Here is a 17,148-nt window from a genome sequence, read left to right on the forward strand (position 1 = left end):
GCAAAATGGCAAGGGATGCAGACCCCTTCCATAAAAAACACAACCACACCATAACACCACGCCTCCGAATTTTACTTTTGGCCCTACACACTCTGGCAGATGACATTCACCGGGCATTCTCCGTACCCACATCCTGCCATTGTATCGCCACATTGTGCACTGTGCTTCATCACTCCACACAACAGGTTGTCCAATGTTTACACTCCTTACACCAAGTGAGGCATCGTTTGGCATTTACCAGCATGATGTGTGGTTTATGAGCAGCCACTCGATCATGAAATCCAAGTTTTCTCACCTCTCGCCTAACTGTTATAGTAGTTGCAGTGGATCGTGATGCAATTTGGTATTCCTGTGTGATGGTCTGGATAAATGTTTGCCTATTACACATTACGACCCTCTTCAATTGTCAGCAATCTCTGTCAGTCAACAGACGAATTTGGCCTGTACGCTTTTGTGCTGTACATGTCCTTTCACGTTTCCACTTCACTATCACATCAGAACCAGTGGACCTAGGGATGTTTAGGGGTGTGGAAATGTCGCCTACAGACGTATGACACAAGTGACAGCCAATCACCTGACTGTGTTTGAAGTCCATGAGTTCCGTGGAGTGCCCCATTCTGCTCTCTCACAATGTCTGATGACTACTGATGTCACTGATATGGAGTACCTGGCAGTGGGTGGCAGCACAATGCACCTAATATGAAAAACGTGTATTTTTGGGAGTGTCCAGATACATAGTGTAAGTTTCCTCTAGCATCGAATAATATATGGCTGTTTTTAAGACTGGCGGGAATTTTAAATCACTGGACGTTTTAGTTTTAATTTCAAGTGTAAGATGCCCTTGAATTATAGTCCGTAAAATACGGTGGCAAGTGGTAAGTGACTGGAGATACGAGGCACAGGAGATCTGTTTGTGTACAAGGTTGGGAGGGTAATTTCGTTCTGTGAAGGCTTCAGTGAGACCCTTGGTATATTTTCCACCTCCCTCTCTCCCAACATCCCACTGCACCTTACAGCCCTACCCTATATCCTCCATGTCCCTGGATGCGCCCTCAAGCAGCACTTCACTTCCCCCATCCCTACCCTGCTATCCCTCCCCTCAACCCACCCCATGCCACCTCCTAACACCCCTCCATACCCCCATTACCCTCACCGGAATGATTCTCCAATCAGGCGCACTTGCAGTCCATAGTCCAGTTACTGCAACAGACAGCAGTGATCTGTATGTAAGTAGTCTTTTTGCAAATGGCTGTTTTTTCTGCTTCGGGAGAAGGTCTTTTGGCTGAAAGCTTAAATGTATACCCATATTTTCTTTGTGCCTAACTGTGACTCAACATCTCTTCTGTATGGTGAATAGCAATCTTTTTCATAATATTGTCATTACATGATAATTTAGTTTGGTACATTACTGTGTTATAATGTAACTGACTCAACCTATATCAGTTGTACAATCTATGTACAGCCAGAGTCTAGATGCCAAATTAAAAGAGGATATATGTTCACCATTATAGAAAAATGAATTGGAAAGGTGTCTTTATGCTTGTAGTGGTTTTTGGAGTCAGTATGTTTTTATTTCAGAGTGACCGTTATGTGGATACACTAGTGTAAGAAGTATTATCCTGTCCATAATGTTACTTCATTTGTAGTTCTTGATTTCCAATGAGACATTGGAATTTCATAATTCCATACACCTAGGTTAACAAACCACTACACATTTCATTATTAAGTATTAAAAAAAATTGAAAATTTTGTAAAGCTGTAATTTTTCTACATTTACCACCCAGTGCACTGTATATGTACTACTGGCCATGCTTTCTTTTATGTCATCGAATGATAATGTTCTGATCATTATTCTGAAACCTGAATTGAGGTAACCCTCTCTACTAGTCTACCTTGTTCAAGCCTTTTCATCTCTACTTAACTGCTCTAACACACATCCATTTGAACCTTCTTACTGTATTTGAGCCTTTCTCTCCCTCTACAATTTTTACTCTTCCGCACTTCTGCCATTACCAGATTGATGATTCCTTGATGCTCAGGAAGTTTCTTGTCAAACATTCCTCCCTTTAGGGGTAGCGCCATAAATTTCTTTTTTGTCAGTTTGATTTAGCGCCTCCACATTAGTTACACTATTTACGTACATTTCAAAAACTTATATTCTCTTCTTGTCCAAATTGTTTTATTTTCCACGGTTCACTTCTGTACAAGGCTACAATTCAGTCAACTATCTTCAGAAAAGACTTCCTAACACTTGAAAATTATATTCCATGTTAGCAAATTTCTGTTTTTTGGAAATGCTGTTCTTTTAATTGTCAATGTACATTTTATATCCTCTGTACTTCAGCTACCATCAGTTATTTTCTGCCCAAATTACAAAATTCATAGACTATTTTTAGTGTCTCATTCCCTGATATCATTCTGTCAGCGTCACTTGATTTAATTCGACTACATTCCATTACCGATTTTTTACTTTTGTGGATGTTCAAGATAAGTTGTGAGGTCAATATTGACTCACATGTTCCTGTTTTTCTACATGATCCAAAATCTTCTTCTCAGAGATTGGTGTCTACCAGCTCTAATATCTTTATGTAAATAATTCTTGTAATTATTTTCACAAACATGACTTACATAACAGTGGTAATAATATTTACAACTGTCAGCTCTAGCTTTTTGTGTAATTGTAATTATTACATTCTTCCTCAAATCTGAGGGTATTTCGCCTGTTTTGTACATCTTACACACCAGGTAGAATAGTTTTGTCATGGCTGCCTCTACCAAGGATCTCAACAATTGTGAGAAAATATCATCTACCCCAGAGGCCTTGTTTCAACTTATTCCTCTCAGTGTTTTGTCAAATTCCTCTCACACGATCATATCTCCCATCTCGCCTTCATCTATTTTTCTCTTCTGTTTCCATAATACTGTCAAGTTCATTTCCCTTATGTAGCCCTCCCATATATGCCTTCCATCTTCTGGCTTTCCCTCTTTCGCTTCTTGTATCGTGTCATGCATGCTTTTACAGCCTTGTATTTGTGCTCTAGCTGTTCCTACACAGCAGTTTTGCATTTTCTGTTGGACAGATTTTTTTAGGCTCCTGTATTCCATTTCGCCTACTCCATTTGCTGCATTTTTATTGATCTCCCCCCCCCCCCCCCCCCCCTCATCAATTGAATTCAGTACTCATGAGCTTTACAAGAATTCCTACTGGACCTTGTCTTTTCCCCTATTTGATGGTGTGATGTCTTACTTAATCTCCCAAAGCTACCAATTCATGACATAATATGTCCGCCCCGGTAGCTGAGTGGTCAGCGTGACAGACTGTCAATCCTAAGGGCCCGGGTTCGATTCCCGGCTGGGTCGGAGATTTTCTCCGCTCAGGGACTGGGTGTTGTGTTGTCCTAATCATCATCATTTCATCCCCATCGACGCGCAGGTCGCGAAAGTGGCGTCAAATCGAAAGACATGCACCAGGCGAACGGTCTACCCGACGGGAGGCCCTAGCCACACGACATTTCCATGACATAATATAACATTTTCTTCTGTTTCATTCAACCATAACTTAATTTTATATTTAATAAAATTGCAGCCAAATAGCCATTCATATACAGTTACTTTGCTTAACATTTTACATTTACATTTTACATTTTTGCATATTCGTTTATCGATTTCACTCTTTTACTGCACAGTTCTATGTGATATCATTCACAGGCTTCGTTACACAGTTCACATACAGATGTTGCGGTTGGGTCGTGATAAGTTTTGTTTTTGCAGCTTAGATGATGAAAGCCGTGAATAGAAAGTCTAGTTACGACATGTCGCTGTTCGAAGTTTGGTGCTGCCCATGAGCGGTTCGTCATTGCTTCGGTGCCATAGAACTCTGGTCATATTTTTTCTCATTGGTCCTCTATGATCTTGCTTTCTGGAAGCCCTGGAGTGTGGCATCATATATCGAAGTCTGATGTCTTCAATTAGGAATGTCTCTCTCGCTAGCAGGTACACTAGTCTAGATCTTGTTGTCTTTGAGAGACCTAGTGCTCTTTTTAGATAGGTCGATTTTATCTTTTCTAGTGTTTCTAGATTTATTTCTGTCAGGTGGTCCCATATAACCTCTATCCCATAGGCCAGGATTGGCAAGATTTTTGTGTTGAAAAATTTCATGGCTGTTTCTAGACTGAGTAGGCGGATGTTTTTGATGTCCTGTATTGCTATTATTGCTTGGGCTGCACGTTCTGTTGTATGTTTTGTGAAGCATTTGGCTGTTGGTTGCAATGTTACTCCTAGGTATTTAAAGTCTGATGAGATTTTTTTTTTTTTCCCCCCCCTCTGATACTGATTTCTGCATTCTTGGGTGTTTTGCCTCCTTTTCTGAAAATTACCATTTCTTTCTTTGTTATGTTTATGTGTAGTTTGTGTTCACTGCACCAATGATTCTCTGCAGCTTCTGTATGCCTGTTGAACCTATGGCTGTGTCGTCAGCATATGCATATACATACACATCTTCTTCATTTTTCCAATTCGGAGTACTTCTTCAGTGGCAAGAATGTACAGCAAGGATCTCATTAGGTCACCCTGTAAGACTCTGTTTGATTGCAGAATGGGGTTTGAAAAAGAGAGGTTGTCTTGATATTGTAATTAAGTTGTATTCGAGGATTGACTTGATTATTCTTGCCCATATGCTATCTTCTCCCATTGTGTTTTCCAGTTTTCGAACTATGAGCTCTCTTTCCAATAGGTCAAAGGCTTTGGTAAAGTCTATGAACACTTTGTAGAACATTTGTTTCTTTTGTAGCGCTTCATCGATGTTGTTTAGAAGAAGCCTGGCCGTAAGTGTTGATCTTCCAGATCTGAAACCCATTTGTCGTTCTGGGAGATGACTGTCCACAGAGGCTTGGATTTTTTGTGTTATTATCTTTGAAAACATCTTGAATTAATTATCCTCCAGGGCTATGCCTCTGTACTTGTTTGGGTCCATTGGGTCTCCTCTACCTTTGTAGAGAACTTTTACTGTCGAGTGTCACCACTGTGTCGGAATTCTTCCAAGTTCCAGGCATTTGTTAAACAGTTTGGTCCATATGCGTTGGAGGGCCTCTTTTGCGTCTTCTATATGTTCATTATATATATTATCAGGTCCTGCTGCTTTCTTGTTCTTCAGTGCTTTTATTACTTCTTTCACGTCTTCTTCATTTAGGGGTTCCCAAGTATTGTCTTTTTCCTTTGTTTGATGTTGTTTCTCTTTCTTTGGGGGTGTTTTGAGTTCTCGTTTGTTCAGTATCTTACTGAAGTGGTCTTCCCATTCCTTCAGGTCTATATTTGGTGTATGAGCCATTTTTCTTGGTCTAGCTGCTGTGTATGGGTCTTTCTCTGCTTCATCCACTTCTCTTTTTGCCTCTCTTTCTATATATTCTTTTTTCTTCTCTTCTATTAGGGTTTTTTGTAGATTCTCCTCTCTTTTGTGTACAGTTTGTATGTTTCCTCGTCATGCTGGTTTCTTAGTCTGTGGAGGGTTCTTAGAACAGTGTTCCTTTTGCTGTAGCATTCAGCATCGAACCATGTTTTGGTCGTCCTTGTTTTGGGGATTGTTTGTATCACTGAATTTTTTTAGGAGGTCTTCTATTCGGTCTGCTGCTTTTTCAAGGTCTCCTTCCTCTATGAAAGTTTCTATTTGTGTTAATTGTTTTAGCTGGTTTGTTAATTTTTCTGTATCAATTTTTCTTTGTGTGATTTGGTGGGTCTTTCTTGCTGGCGGTGACGCGACGATATTTATTTTTATATTCATTGGAATGTGCTTTCGTATAGGAGTAATGGAGTCATGTCATATTGGTTGAATGCTTCCTTCTATGTCACCTCTTATTAATGCGATATCAATGATGCTTTTCTCAGTGTGGCATATGTATGTAGGTATCTGCCTATCGTTAAGTAGGGTGAAACCATCTTCTTCTAGGGTTTCAATGACTAGTTTTGTTTTATAGTTTTCTGTGTCTATTCTGCAGTTGAGATCGCCTGCAATAATGGTGAGTTTGCTGTCACATTGTTTGATGTGTGTGACTATTTCGTCAATAATTTCTGCAGCATTTGTGTGCGGTTTAAAATAGGCTGCAATTATATTTACGTTTGCCGCTTCTACTAGCATACTATTTTCTTGTTTTATGATTTTTTTGGTGGGCACCATCCAGGGTTTTAGTAGGATAGATATTCCTCCCATGTGTCGTCCTCTTTCTCCCTTCTTTGCAATTAGGTGATAATTATAGAAATCTGTATGTTGCCAGCTGACTATCAGGAAGGTTTCTGTTAGAATTGCAAGATCAGAGTTTTGCAGAATGTCTGTTGGTTTTAGGTTAAGAGCACTTTTTACTCCCTCTGTATTCCACAAGACTGCTTTTATTTCTTAGTCTTCTGGTTTCCTTCTTAGTTTAGTTGAGCTCTGCTCCCTCTTCCATTGATCGTCTTGGAATATGAAATCGACGTACTTTTATGTTTTCTGGCCAGAATTCTGGTTCTTGTGTGATTTGTAGCTTTTCAAACAGAATGCCTACTTTGAAAGCTTTTTTGTTGCCCAGTGTGCACAGTTCTTCACATTCTAGTTGTCCCAGTGTTCCGTTCTTGTTAAGGTATTTCACTACTGTAGCAGTTGTGGTGGTTCTCTTTAAGTTACTGATGTGTAGCCATGCTGTTGTTTCTGCTGCTTGCATTTCTTCGTCTTTTTTTGTACCCATTATGGTTTTATAATTACTCTGGTTTTTTCTGTACCAGCTCCTCCCTACCACAGTACTCCAAGTCGGATCCTCTAGTTCATTGACCTGATTTCGGGTTTTATTATGTTGCTCATGTGCATTGATTTGGACTTGTAGCTGATTTTGTTGCTGGAGCAGAGGATTTCTGTATATTGTCATTCCCTCTGGTTTAACTTTGTTGTTGTATTTAGTTTGTATGTTGTTTCCATCAGTTTTGGTTTTCTCTGCGTCTGGGTGGCTTTCCTTTTCTAGAGTTTTCTTTATTTGTTGTTGTATTAATATCCCTAGTTGGTTTTTTAGAAAATCAGTTATCTCCTCCACTTTATGCCTCAGTTCTCCCATTTCCGTCTTATTTCCATCTTTTTTTGCTTTTTCCAGAAAGCTACCCACACCGATGTCTCTGTTGAAGTTCTTCTCATGTCCTGTAGGTGTGTCTCTCTCTGTCTGCTATGTGCTGTTTCCTGCGTTTCGCCAATAGATGTCGCTACGTGACTTGCAATCCACTTTCCACTATGTGCTGTTTCCTGTGTTTCGCCAATATATGTCGCTAGGTGCCCAGCAGGCCACTTTCTGCTATGTGCTGTTTCCTGAGTTTCTCCAATAGATGTCGCTAGTTGTCCACCAGTGCAGTGCAGCTGTCTTCTCCCCCACTCGTCTCCTCTTGCTGGATGTTCCTAACCTCTCTTGTAGGATTCCTATTCTCCACTTTATTTGCTTTTGTTTCGTTTTTCAAAGATTCTATGCAATTTCTTATTTCACTCACCGCCTCTAGTAAATCATTCTTCATTTCCTTCTTCATATATTCTCCTTCTTCTGACACTTTTCCGATCATCACAAGAGCGTTCTCAATATGATGCACTGCACTGTCTGCCATCTTACTCTCTATTACTTAATGCTTCGTTGTTTGAAACCCTCATCAACATCTGGTTCTTTCAGTTTATCCAAATCACATCTCCTTAATTTCCTAAGCATTAACAGTCCTCTCTGTTTTATTCTGCACTTCATAATCAACATATTGTCACCAAAGTCCACATCTGCCCCTGAAAATGATTTTCAGTTCAAAATCTAGCTTCAAATATGTGTCCTACCATTACATAGTCTGTCAGAAAACTTCTGGTGTCTGCATGATTCTTAAAGCAAGTGCCCGGGATGATTAAATTATTCTCTGTACAGAATTCTATGAGGTGGCTTCCCCTTTCATTCCTTTTTCCCAGTCCATTTACTCCTGCTATTTTTATTTATCATACTTTTCTTGCTATGATTTTCAGGTGCATATCACAGTTAAATATTTGTCTCCATATACTAGACAAATAATTACTTTTATCACTTCATACATTCTTTTAATCTGTGAGGCTAGTTGGCATATGAACTTATATTAATGTGGTGGATGTTGGCTACGATAATACATTCATTAGGCTGTTGGTAATAATAGTCCAGCTAAAGTGCCAGAGATACCGGTTGTGTGCGCATGTCGTGTGCTGCTTATGTGTGACAGAGAGTGTGTGTGTGTGTGTGTGTGTGTGTGTGTGTGTGTGTGTGTGTGTGTGTGTATTTTCCTTTCTTGTCTGGATTCAGAGTCCAGTCAGAGATGCCAATGATAGCGATCGTGAGCGCATTTTTCTTTTAATTTTTTATTTTTATTTTTTTATCCCCCGCCCCCTCCCCCCCTGAAGTTGGCATTGGCCAAAGGCTTTGTTGGTAACAGTCTTTTTGTTATGCTTGTCTACAATTCACATCTTTGATGTGAGTATCAGTCTGTCCTTTTTGTAGTTGCTGAGATTTTAACCCATATTCATATTGTCTTATTCATTATTAGACTAACTGGTGCATTACTCTCAAATGATTCTGCACTTATGGATGTGTACTCACCTAACCAGAGGTCCTGTTCTTCCTGCCACGTCACTTTTTGTGCCCTCTTAGTATTGCTGTTTTCTTGTAGCTTCCTCCACTCCCCCCTCCCCCTCCCAACCTGTATATTAGTGTGCTGGTATAATTTCCTTAAATTTGTGCATTATGTGTCTATGTAAGACAAAACTAGCGTTTATTCCAGGTGGGAATAACAATGTTTGTCTGATGAGTCAGTCAGGGACACGACTGGCAGCAACAGCAGTCTCCAGTGGCCGATCCTGTCTCAGTGGCTCAGGAAATGTGGCAGCTAGTCCACCACCTCCAGTTACATCTGCTGTCACTACCCGACGCCCTAATACAAGCGTCACTATTATTAACAATTGTCAGAACAGTGTAGCTGCTACTGCTCAGGTAAACTTTGTATTGAAATTACAATTGTCAATCTTCTTTTAACTTGTTGTCTGCTCCCCTTTCCACCCCTCTCTCCCTCTTCAACAAAAAAGTCTGCAACACAAGTCATTGTTACATTTATAAATATAAATTAATAATTAATAAATACTGAAAAAAACATGATGGGTAAAGTTAACAACTCACTGAATAGTAGAGTTGTTCAAAGGCATATAAACTAGACTGAAAAAACTTTACACACACACACACACACACACACACACACACACAGTTGTATGGCTACAGTGTGCTAACTGACCACAGAGTGCCAAAATTTCTCTGAAAAGCATTCTACCAGAAGAGATATTTTGTGGCAAAAGAAAAATCCTCTTGCAAAATCTATTAAATTATGAGACAGAATTGCTGGGCTCTACATATATTTTATATGTGTCTATTGGCATGGCTGACATTTTTGCCGAAGATAACTGTTGGCTGGCAATTCTGTCTCATAATTTTATAGAACATATATTGTGTGTGTGTTAAACTTTGGATTTCTCATGCATTTTTAGCCCAGGTTACATCGTTTTCTTGGCTATTAGTTGCCCTAGATTTCTCTTGTCTGGTTTAGATTTCCGTTGTTTGGTTATTGGAAGGTGCATGATTATTTATGTTACAGCAATATGTTTCCAATTGTTTTTTTCTGTGACACATCAGTTACCTATCAGAGCATCCTCCCTGCTGGAATTTAAAGAATGTCGATTGGCATTTCCTTAAACCATAATCTCCTTTCCCAAGGTAGACGTGAAGTTACATTTTGATGTAACATTACTGTCATATTCCAAATGTCAGAAGCCTCCCTCTCATCTCACGTCCCTACCACTGGAAACCTATAGCATGATGGAGCCATGAAATAGCCCTGTCTATTAAAGATTACAGTGAGCACTTGAGCAACATAAATGACACCCATCAAGGGATCACCTTCAAAAAGATCGTAAACTAGAGTACACTGTCTAATGAAAAACTACAAAAAGAAGTTCTGGGAAAGACCACTATTGAGACTCTAACCAGGCCCTCTCACGTATGGGACAAACTAAGCAATATTTATGTGCACTAGTCATCATCCAATATTTTGGTCATGTGTCAGAATGACATCATTCAGTCTGACCCTACCATTAATTCTAAGCCATGAATGTAGTTTTACATCCAGTTATGTGCTGTCAAAAATGTCTCACTTCCTATTAACATAGTGTACCAACAAGAAGTAATAAACAGAGTGGAAAATGTTAAGTTCTGTGGTGTGTAAATTGATGAAAATTTAATTGATGTTTCTCATAATCAGAAATGAGGAGGAGTGATCTGTATATACTTTAAACAAACTTTTTATAGCCAAGATTTTGTTCATAACTGTTTTTTATTGATCACTTTTGACAGGTAAGACTGTCGTCTTCAGATCTTTGAAAACTTTTGTCATGTTGCAGTGTGTGTTCATTACTCATGCCATGTTAACACTTTAATATAGAGTATATTGCACATTCCACACAAGTTCGTCAAAAATAAAATTACAAGTTTGTCACAAGTAAAAATATGTCTTCATATGTAGCATTCCTTTGATGCTTGTCAGCTGATAAAATCCACATTTCATACTAAAAGTGCATTTTCATACCAATGTTTACATTTACGTGGTGAGTGAAGAATGTCTTGGAACCTTGTCACTTGAAATACATAGTGCAACTCACAGCATTTTCCACAGAAGTTATACCTGTTTTAAACTTTCTGCATCATGTGGTGTGCTTGTTGCGGGAACACACATGAATCATGGTACTGTGTTTTTATCCTGTGATGCAGTTTCACTACTCAAAAAACTTAGCAGAGATTACTGTTCTAATGTGGTGCAAGGCAGCAATGGGGCAGCCAATTCACACTAACACAGTTTCTCTGTATGGGATGCAACAACAAACTGCTATTTGTTGATCATTTGTCAAAACATGAGGGTAACTTCTGCCAATTACCCAATTGATAGTAATACTTCGAGGAACTTTATTGCACTGTTAAGGTTTTCATTTGAATCCCTCTTGTATGCAGGGGTATTTGTAGCACCAGAGCATATAACCTGAGAGATCTCTTTGAGGGTACATGTAGAGGGAAACTGCTTCTCATACTAGTTAACATGTTTTAAGTGACAAAACTGGGATGTGATGAAGTGCTGGTGTACACCAGAGAGGTGCTCTTGTTGTTAGTTGACTGGTTTAAAACAGGGTGGAAAGTATTTAAACCAACAAACTCTGGGAGGTTGTAGGGAACATCAAAACAAAAATTTTTCCCTAATTTCATGTCCTATGAGGATTATTTAAACCAGTGGGGGCCGTATATTCTTGAGGGGGGAAAAACCGTGTTTCACAAAGCGACTAGCATCCAGCGCACGTTAATCTATTATTCAAATTACTTTGAAACACACTACTGTCGGTTTTTGAACATTTTTGAACACATTGTAAGTTGACTTCTGAATACATAGTGCAACTCACAGCATTTTCCACAGAAGTTATACCTGTTTTAAACTTTCTGCATCATGTGGTTGATTTGTGAATGTGTGCATAGTGTACATGATGTGTCTGTCTGGGTAATCCTCGTCACATGTAGAAACAAACTTCATACAGACAAAAGGGGCTATACGAGCTGAGCGGAGTAAGGCCGAACGGATGAATGGCAACCACTGTCTGATTATGTGGTTGATTGGGTTTGCGAATGATAAACATTGTTATAGTTACTAGCGAAATCCATAGATTCAGACTACAGGAGTGAAAATAAATGAATAACACATAAGAAAGCTTATGTATTACCTTCTCGGTGTATCCAAGAAAATGAAATTTTGACAGAAAATTTTTGGCCAAATTGCCATACTATTATATGCCAGTTGTACAGTCCCTGGCTAGCAGCCGCTGTAAGTTCTATTGTGGAAGAAGCACGGAAAATGCGTTGTATGAACATGTAACAATGCCTAACTGGAGAATAATTGTGGGATAACTAAACCGGTGATTCTGGCAGAGTTAGTGAAGTTAACCTGCGAATAAGCTTTGACATTGGCAGGAATAGTTACAGAATTAGTGATAATAAGGCTGTTTGCTAGAATGAGAAAGGAGAAGAAACAGGGACATCACACACATTGTGGAACAATATGATGATGCCATGTTTGTATAAAAGTTTCGTACTACTACTTTTCGATCTCATGCTTGAGAAACTGGAGCGTATGGATGAAGTGTGAAACTATTCCCTTACATAAAGCTTTTTGCTTGTAGTAGGCCTAATAGACATTTGATATTGGTACTTTGTGAATTATATTCTGTCGTTACAAAAAAGGCCGTTTGTGCCAAAACAGTCCCGTTTATTTGGTGTGTGTTACAATTATTGCAGTATTAGAGAAGCCTATTTTGTTTTATCTAGCAGACAGTGCAAAATAGACATAATCAGATCAGTAAACCAGACCAGTCTTGGGTACTGTTTGTGTTTACAGTTTTTTCAGTATTCGACGACGACATTTCGACTTTTCATGTAGCAAAACGTTTGACAAACTTTGATGAGGTAATAGATTCTTACACAGAAAGGAAAGCACGCTATGTAAAGCTGTAGCAAGATTAGAGAGAAAAAAAATTCTAGGAGCTAAGAAATATGTATTGTCTTATGTCTTTCCTGGGTTTATGTATCCTGTATTTAATTTGATGTCACAAAAAGCAGCAAGATGTTAACTGATAGGGAATAAAGAGCGCAAATTTTCTGAAGAGTTCTTTAAAAAAAAAAAAAAAAAAAAAAAAAGGGGGACAGGATGTCAAACCAGCCGACTGTAAGCAGGAGAGGCACCACAGGACATTTTAATTTCCACTGTCCTGAATATGGTTTGATGGCATCCATTACAAAATATACATGTTTCAATTCCACAGAGCGAAGTAGAGTGACGTGCGATAGAAGAATGCTGTGTAAGGAGGCGAGGCACTGCAATTTGCCACACTTACGACCAAATAACGTGTGTTACATTTCCTCGAACACATACGTTTTATGCATCAGACTCTTCAGAAAGATGTGTGCTACAAAATTAGCATATTTTTGAAAATTCTTTTTTTTTATTTTTTATTTTATTTTTTATGTCCTATCTCAAATGCTCGAGGGAGTGGCGGGATATTGCCCCGCTTCGGAAATATCGTAGATCCAGGGCTGATGCGCAGAACAGTCTGAGTTACAGTGGGGAAGTGGGTAGTCTCCATGTTACCTGTGTTTACCTTTAGTGATTTTGCTGTTTCCTCTTTGTTTACTGCTCTCACATCAAATGAAAACAAAACAGATTTCTGTGGCTGGGTGCTATCAGGTGAATTAAAATACATTCACATAATTACAGAAGGCTAAAATGTGTTAGTTGCAGATTTTATTTTATTTCCACCTTTCTGACAATCAAGCATTAATTGCCTTGCAGAACAATAAAGTTATTTTTGTCGGTTTGCTAAAGAAATTTTCTATTATTAATCTTTTCTGCTGAGGCAGACAATATATTTGAAACAAAGTGTTTAATTCCACGCACTGTTCGCTGCATTTCAAATGCATTTTTTTAACGTCTAGCACATATGGCGTTATGCCATAATAAAGAACCAAACAGGAGATAACCCAGTACTGGTACTCCATGAAAATTTACATCCCGAAAACCACATTGAAAACTTAATATCAAGTCATGGCCTACTTCACTGGGAATCTGGACATACGAATGTGCACATTTTAGTATGGGTCAAGAAATTCTGATGCTCTTGGAGTATCCTCTGATATCTTGTTTCTTTTATGACATAATGTAAAATCTTTTAATGTTTTACATGTACGAACATGTGGGCTCCCTACGACATCGTAACTGCGCAAGCGCAGTGACACCTGTCATCTGGCACTCTTGAGCAACTGCAGAAACGAATCTATTTCTAATAGGTCATGGGAAAATATTGCGAATGGTGGTTTGAAAACTGTTACCATCAAAGTATCATTCTGGCAGTTACACCGGAACTATATGTGAGAATGTATGATGTATTTCTTAAATCACAGGGCGTTTCACTCTCATTTAAAAATCAGCTCTTTCATGACGAGCCATTTAGATGAATTTCGAGCCCAGAAGATCAGAAATTTATGTCATTATTAAAATTTTAACTGTCACATTTGTTTGATATATCTTATATTTAATACGTGCAAACCAACATTATATTAGAAAGCTTTGCGTTTCATTTAGCAACAATATGTATATTAATTTAAACCATTAACTTTTTATGTTTGTGTGTTCGCTCTACTTAACAGTGATGTTGCTATTTGCTGACTACATCACGTGTTTTAAGCTCTGACTACCGGCTGTCATCAGCTGGCGAGATCACGTGACGTGAAATATGACTGGCTTACAATAGTGCATCACAATCTCGGTTTCAATGCTTCAGAAAGTAACATGCAATGTTTGGTGGAATTCGAATTTATAGTTTTGTAATACGAAAATATGCAGCGTACATTTTGCTGCACATCAAAGGTCTTTCCAAAATGTGTTTTTTTCCCCCTGTGTTTAGTTTTCAATAGTGTCAGGAAATTCTACGCCCTTGCATAAAACCATAATCATTCAAAGGATTGATAAGTTATACAGTTCCAATAGAAAATATACTGTCAGTTAACAGGGAAAAAGTATGTTTTCACCCGGGAGAAAAAATATTTTTAGCCGGGAAATCTGGGAAATTTTTTTCCTTGTCCATGTATATACCCTAAATGAAGTTAACACACGTACTTGTTTTCTGTGTTGCAATTTATTAAACACTCACTTCTCTGAAACTGTCTTCTATGACTGCATATGGTCTTCAGTCCACACCACTGATGCTAGTGGATGTGTGTCCAGAAGTGCTTTTGAATCATCAGTACATCATTCAAAATAATTGGAATTGTTATTAGGAAATGTGTATACCTAAACATTCTACATATAGTCTAAAACATGTTGCACGAAATAACGGTTCTTCGGAATATGCTGATATAAGTCTCTCTTTTGGGGAAGGGAGGTTGGGATTTTACAGTTTTCAGAGGGTTAAATGAAATGTAGCATTCAGTGTGTTGGCTATGATGCACTAGTGACAACTCTGCTCTGCACTTTCGAGTGCTCCTGGTAAAGTACCAAGTAACTGAATGAAATGATAAATGAAATAATTGTAGTAAGAGATTAATGGCTCAAAGGTACATAATTATCTTGTTTGACTAAAAGAATAGGAAACATTAGACTAAAGAAAAACATTATCATGTTGCCTTTCACATTTTTCAAGTTAAAAAGAGCTTACTAGAAGATATAGGTGAATGTAGCAGCAAAATGTGTATATGGTCAATGTGGAGATATTACTGAAACACAGTCGTGCATTTACAAGGCAAACACCCAGAACTCGTCATATATTATTTGGTCATTACTTGACCTTAGTGCTCTCTCTAAGTGTTGTCATAAGTGTAGCAGTGTTGTGACATTTGAATGTGGTTTTGTTTCAAACACTACATGCTTTTATGTTTCACATTCCTCTGTTGGCAGCTTCTTGTTTACAGTTTTCATCTTGTAGCAACTTCATACAATCAGTTGCCAATTAGAAATGCCGAATGCAAGCTTCCTTTCTCACACATAAAAACATTGTTTAATATCATTGCACATTATCACATAAAATCCTGAAATGAAAAATATACAAACTATGAATACAGCCACTTCAAGCAGACAGTATATCCATATAATATACAAGTGGAAGCCTGTTAGTAATATATTGCTGTCCTTTTTCAAGTCACAATTTGATATGACCTTTAGTAACTAAGTGAAGTAAATAGGTATAGAGAGTTTCTTATTGTTTCAACTCTGTTAACACTCAGTTTCCTTCATGATTGCAGACAAACTCAATACATTACTCAAAGTCAACTTTGTGGCTCCACACACATCCCATATTTGTGGTTTATAACAACTCAAATTCTTATCCAGTAATCCTTACTTGACTTGCCTTCTGCTTACTGTCTCTCTGCCTCTGTTATTCTATAATGCATCTGCCTTGCTCATATAGCTTCTCATTGTTACTGGTTTCCCATTACAAGATTCTTCTTCATAATAACTAGAACTGTTTTGAGCTCCCATGGATGGTGCTAAACTGAAACCTGGTATCTACTCAGACTTCCATTCATACCAAAGGACCCTTCTGTTTCTACTGAGCAAGGTGACACAGTGGTTAGCATGAATGAGAGTTTTAATCCCCATCCAGCATTCCATGTTCAGTTTGTCTGTGGGTTCCCTAAATTCCTTGAAGCAAATACCTGATGATTCATTTGAGGAGGACAGAGGCTTCCCCATTCTAAGCTTGTGTTTCATCTGTAATGACCTCAGTGTTACACAGAACATTAAACATGATCTATGTTTCCAGTGTTGTTAAACATCAATTAGAATGGACAGGGACTGCGATTGCTGTGTTCGGATGAGGGCTGACTTGGCATCCCTTCGCTCACAGCTGCAATCGGCGCTGACTTCGGTCGCGCAGCTTGAGGCTGTTGCCAATGGGCACCACTGTGGGGAGCCGGACTCGGGTATCACGGGGATGTCAACCTCATCCCATCTGTCCCCAGATCGGTCTGCCACTGTGGGGCTGAGCCCTCGCCTGTGGTTGATTGGGAGGTCGTTCCAAGGCTTGGCAGGCAGCGAAAGGCGTCCCCGGAGGGTGATCAGAAAGCCTCCCCGGTGCGTCTGACAAACCGGTTTCAGGCACTGTCTCTGGCTGAGCCAGATGCAGCTGCCTGCCCTGTTTCAGAGGATCATTCTCAGCCTTCAAGGTCCGGGCAATCGCAGAGGGTGGGCTTATTGGTAGTTGGGAGCTCCAATGTTAGGCGCGTAATGGGGCCCCTTAGGGATATGGCGGCTAAGGAGGGGAAGAAATCCAGTGTGCACTCCGTGTGCATTCCGGGAGGAGTCATTCCTGATGTGGAAAGGGTCCTTCCGGATGCCATGAAGAGCACAGGGTGCAGCCAGCTGCAGGTGGTGGCACATGTTGGCACTAATGACGTGTGTCGCTTTGGATCTGAGGAAATTCTCTCTGGATTCCAGCGGCTATCTGATTTGGTGAAGGCTGCCGGTCTTGCTTACGAGATGAAGGCAGAGCTCACCATCTGCAGCATCGTTGGCAGAACC

General features: G+C 39.2%; 1 protein-coding gene across 4 annotated transcripts in view; it reads left to right on the top strand.

Annotated features, from left to right (window-relative positions):
* Positions 1-17,148, top strand: part of LOC126356257 (protein melted) — a 235,378-nt gene that overhangs the window by 118,103 nt on the left and 100,127 nt on the right. For all 4 annotated transcript variants that reach the window (XM_050007089.1, XM_050007094.1, XM_050007092.1 and 1 more), the window contains one exon: positions 8,782-8,990. In XM_050007089.1, the coding sequence (XP_049863046.1) occupies positions 8,782-8,990 (209 nt within the window). The remainder of the gene's footprint in view (positions 1-8,781; positions 8,991-17,148) is intronic.

The sequence above is a fragment of the Schistocerca gregaria genome, chromosome 3 (genome assembly GCF_023897955.1).
Source record: "Schistocerca gregaria isolate iqSchGreg1 chromosome 3, iqSchGreg1.2, whole genome shotgun sequence".
Classification (NCBI taxonomy): domain Eukaryota; kingdom Metazoa; phylum Arthropoda; class Insecta; order Orthoptera; family Acrididae; genus Schistocerca; species Schistocerca gregaria.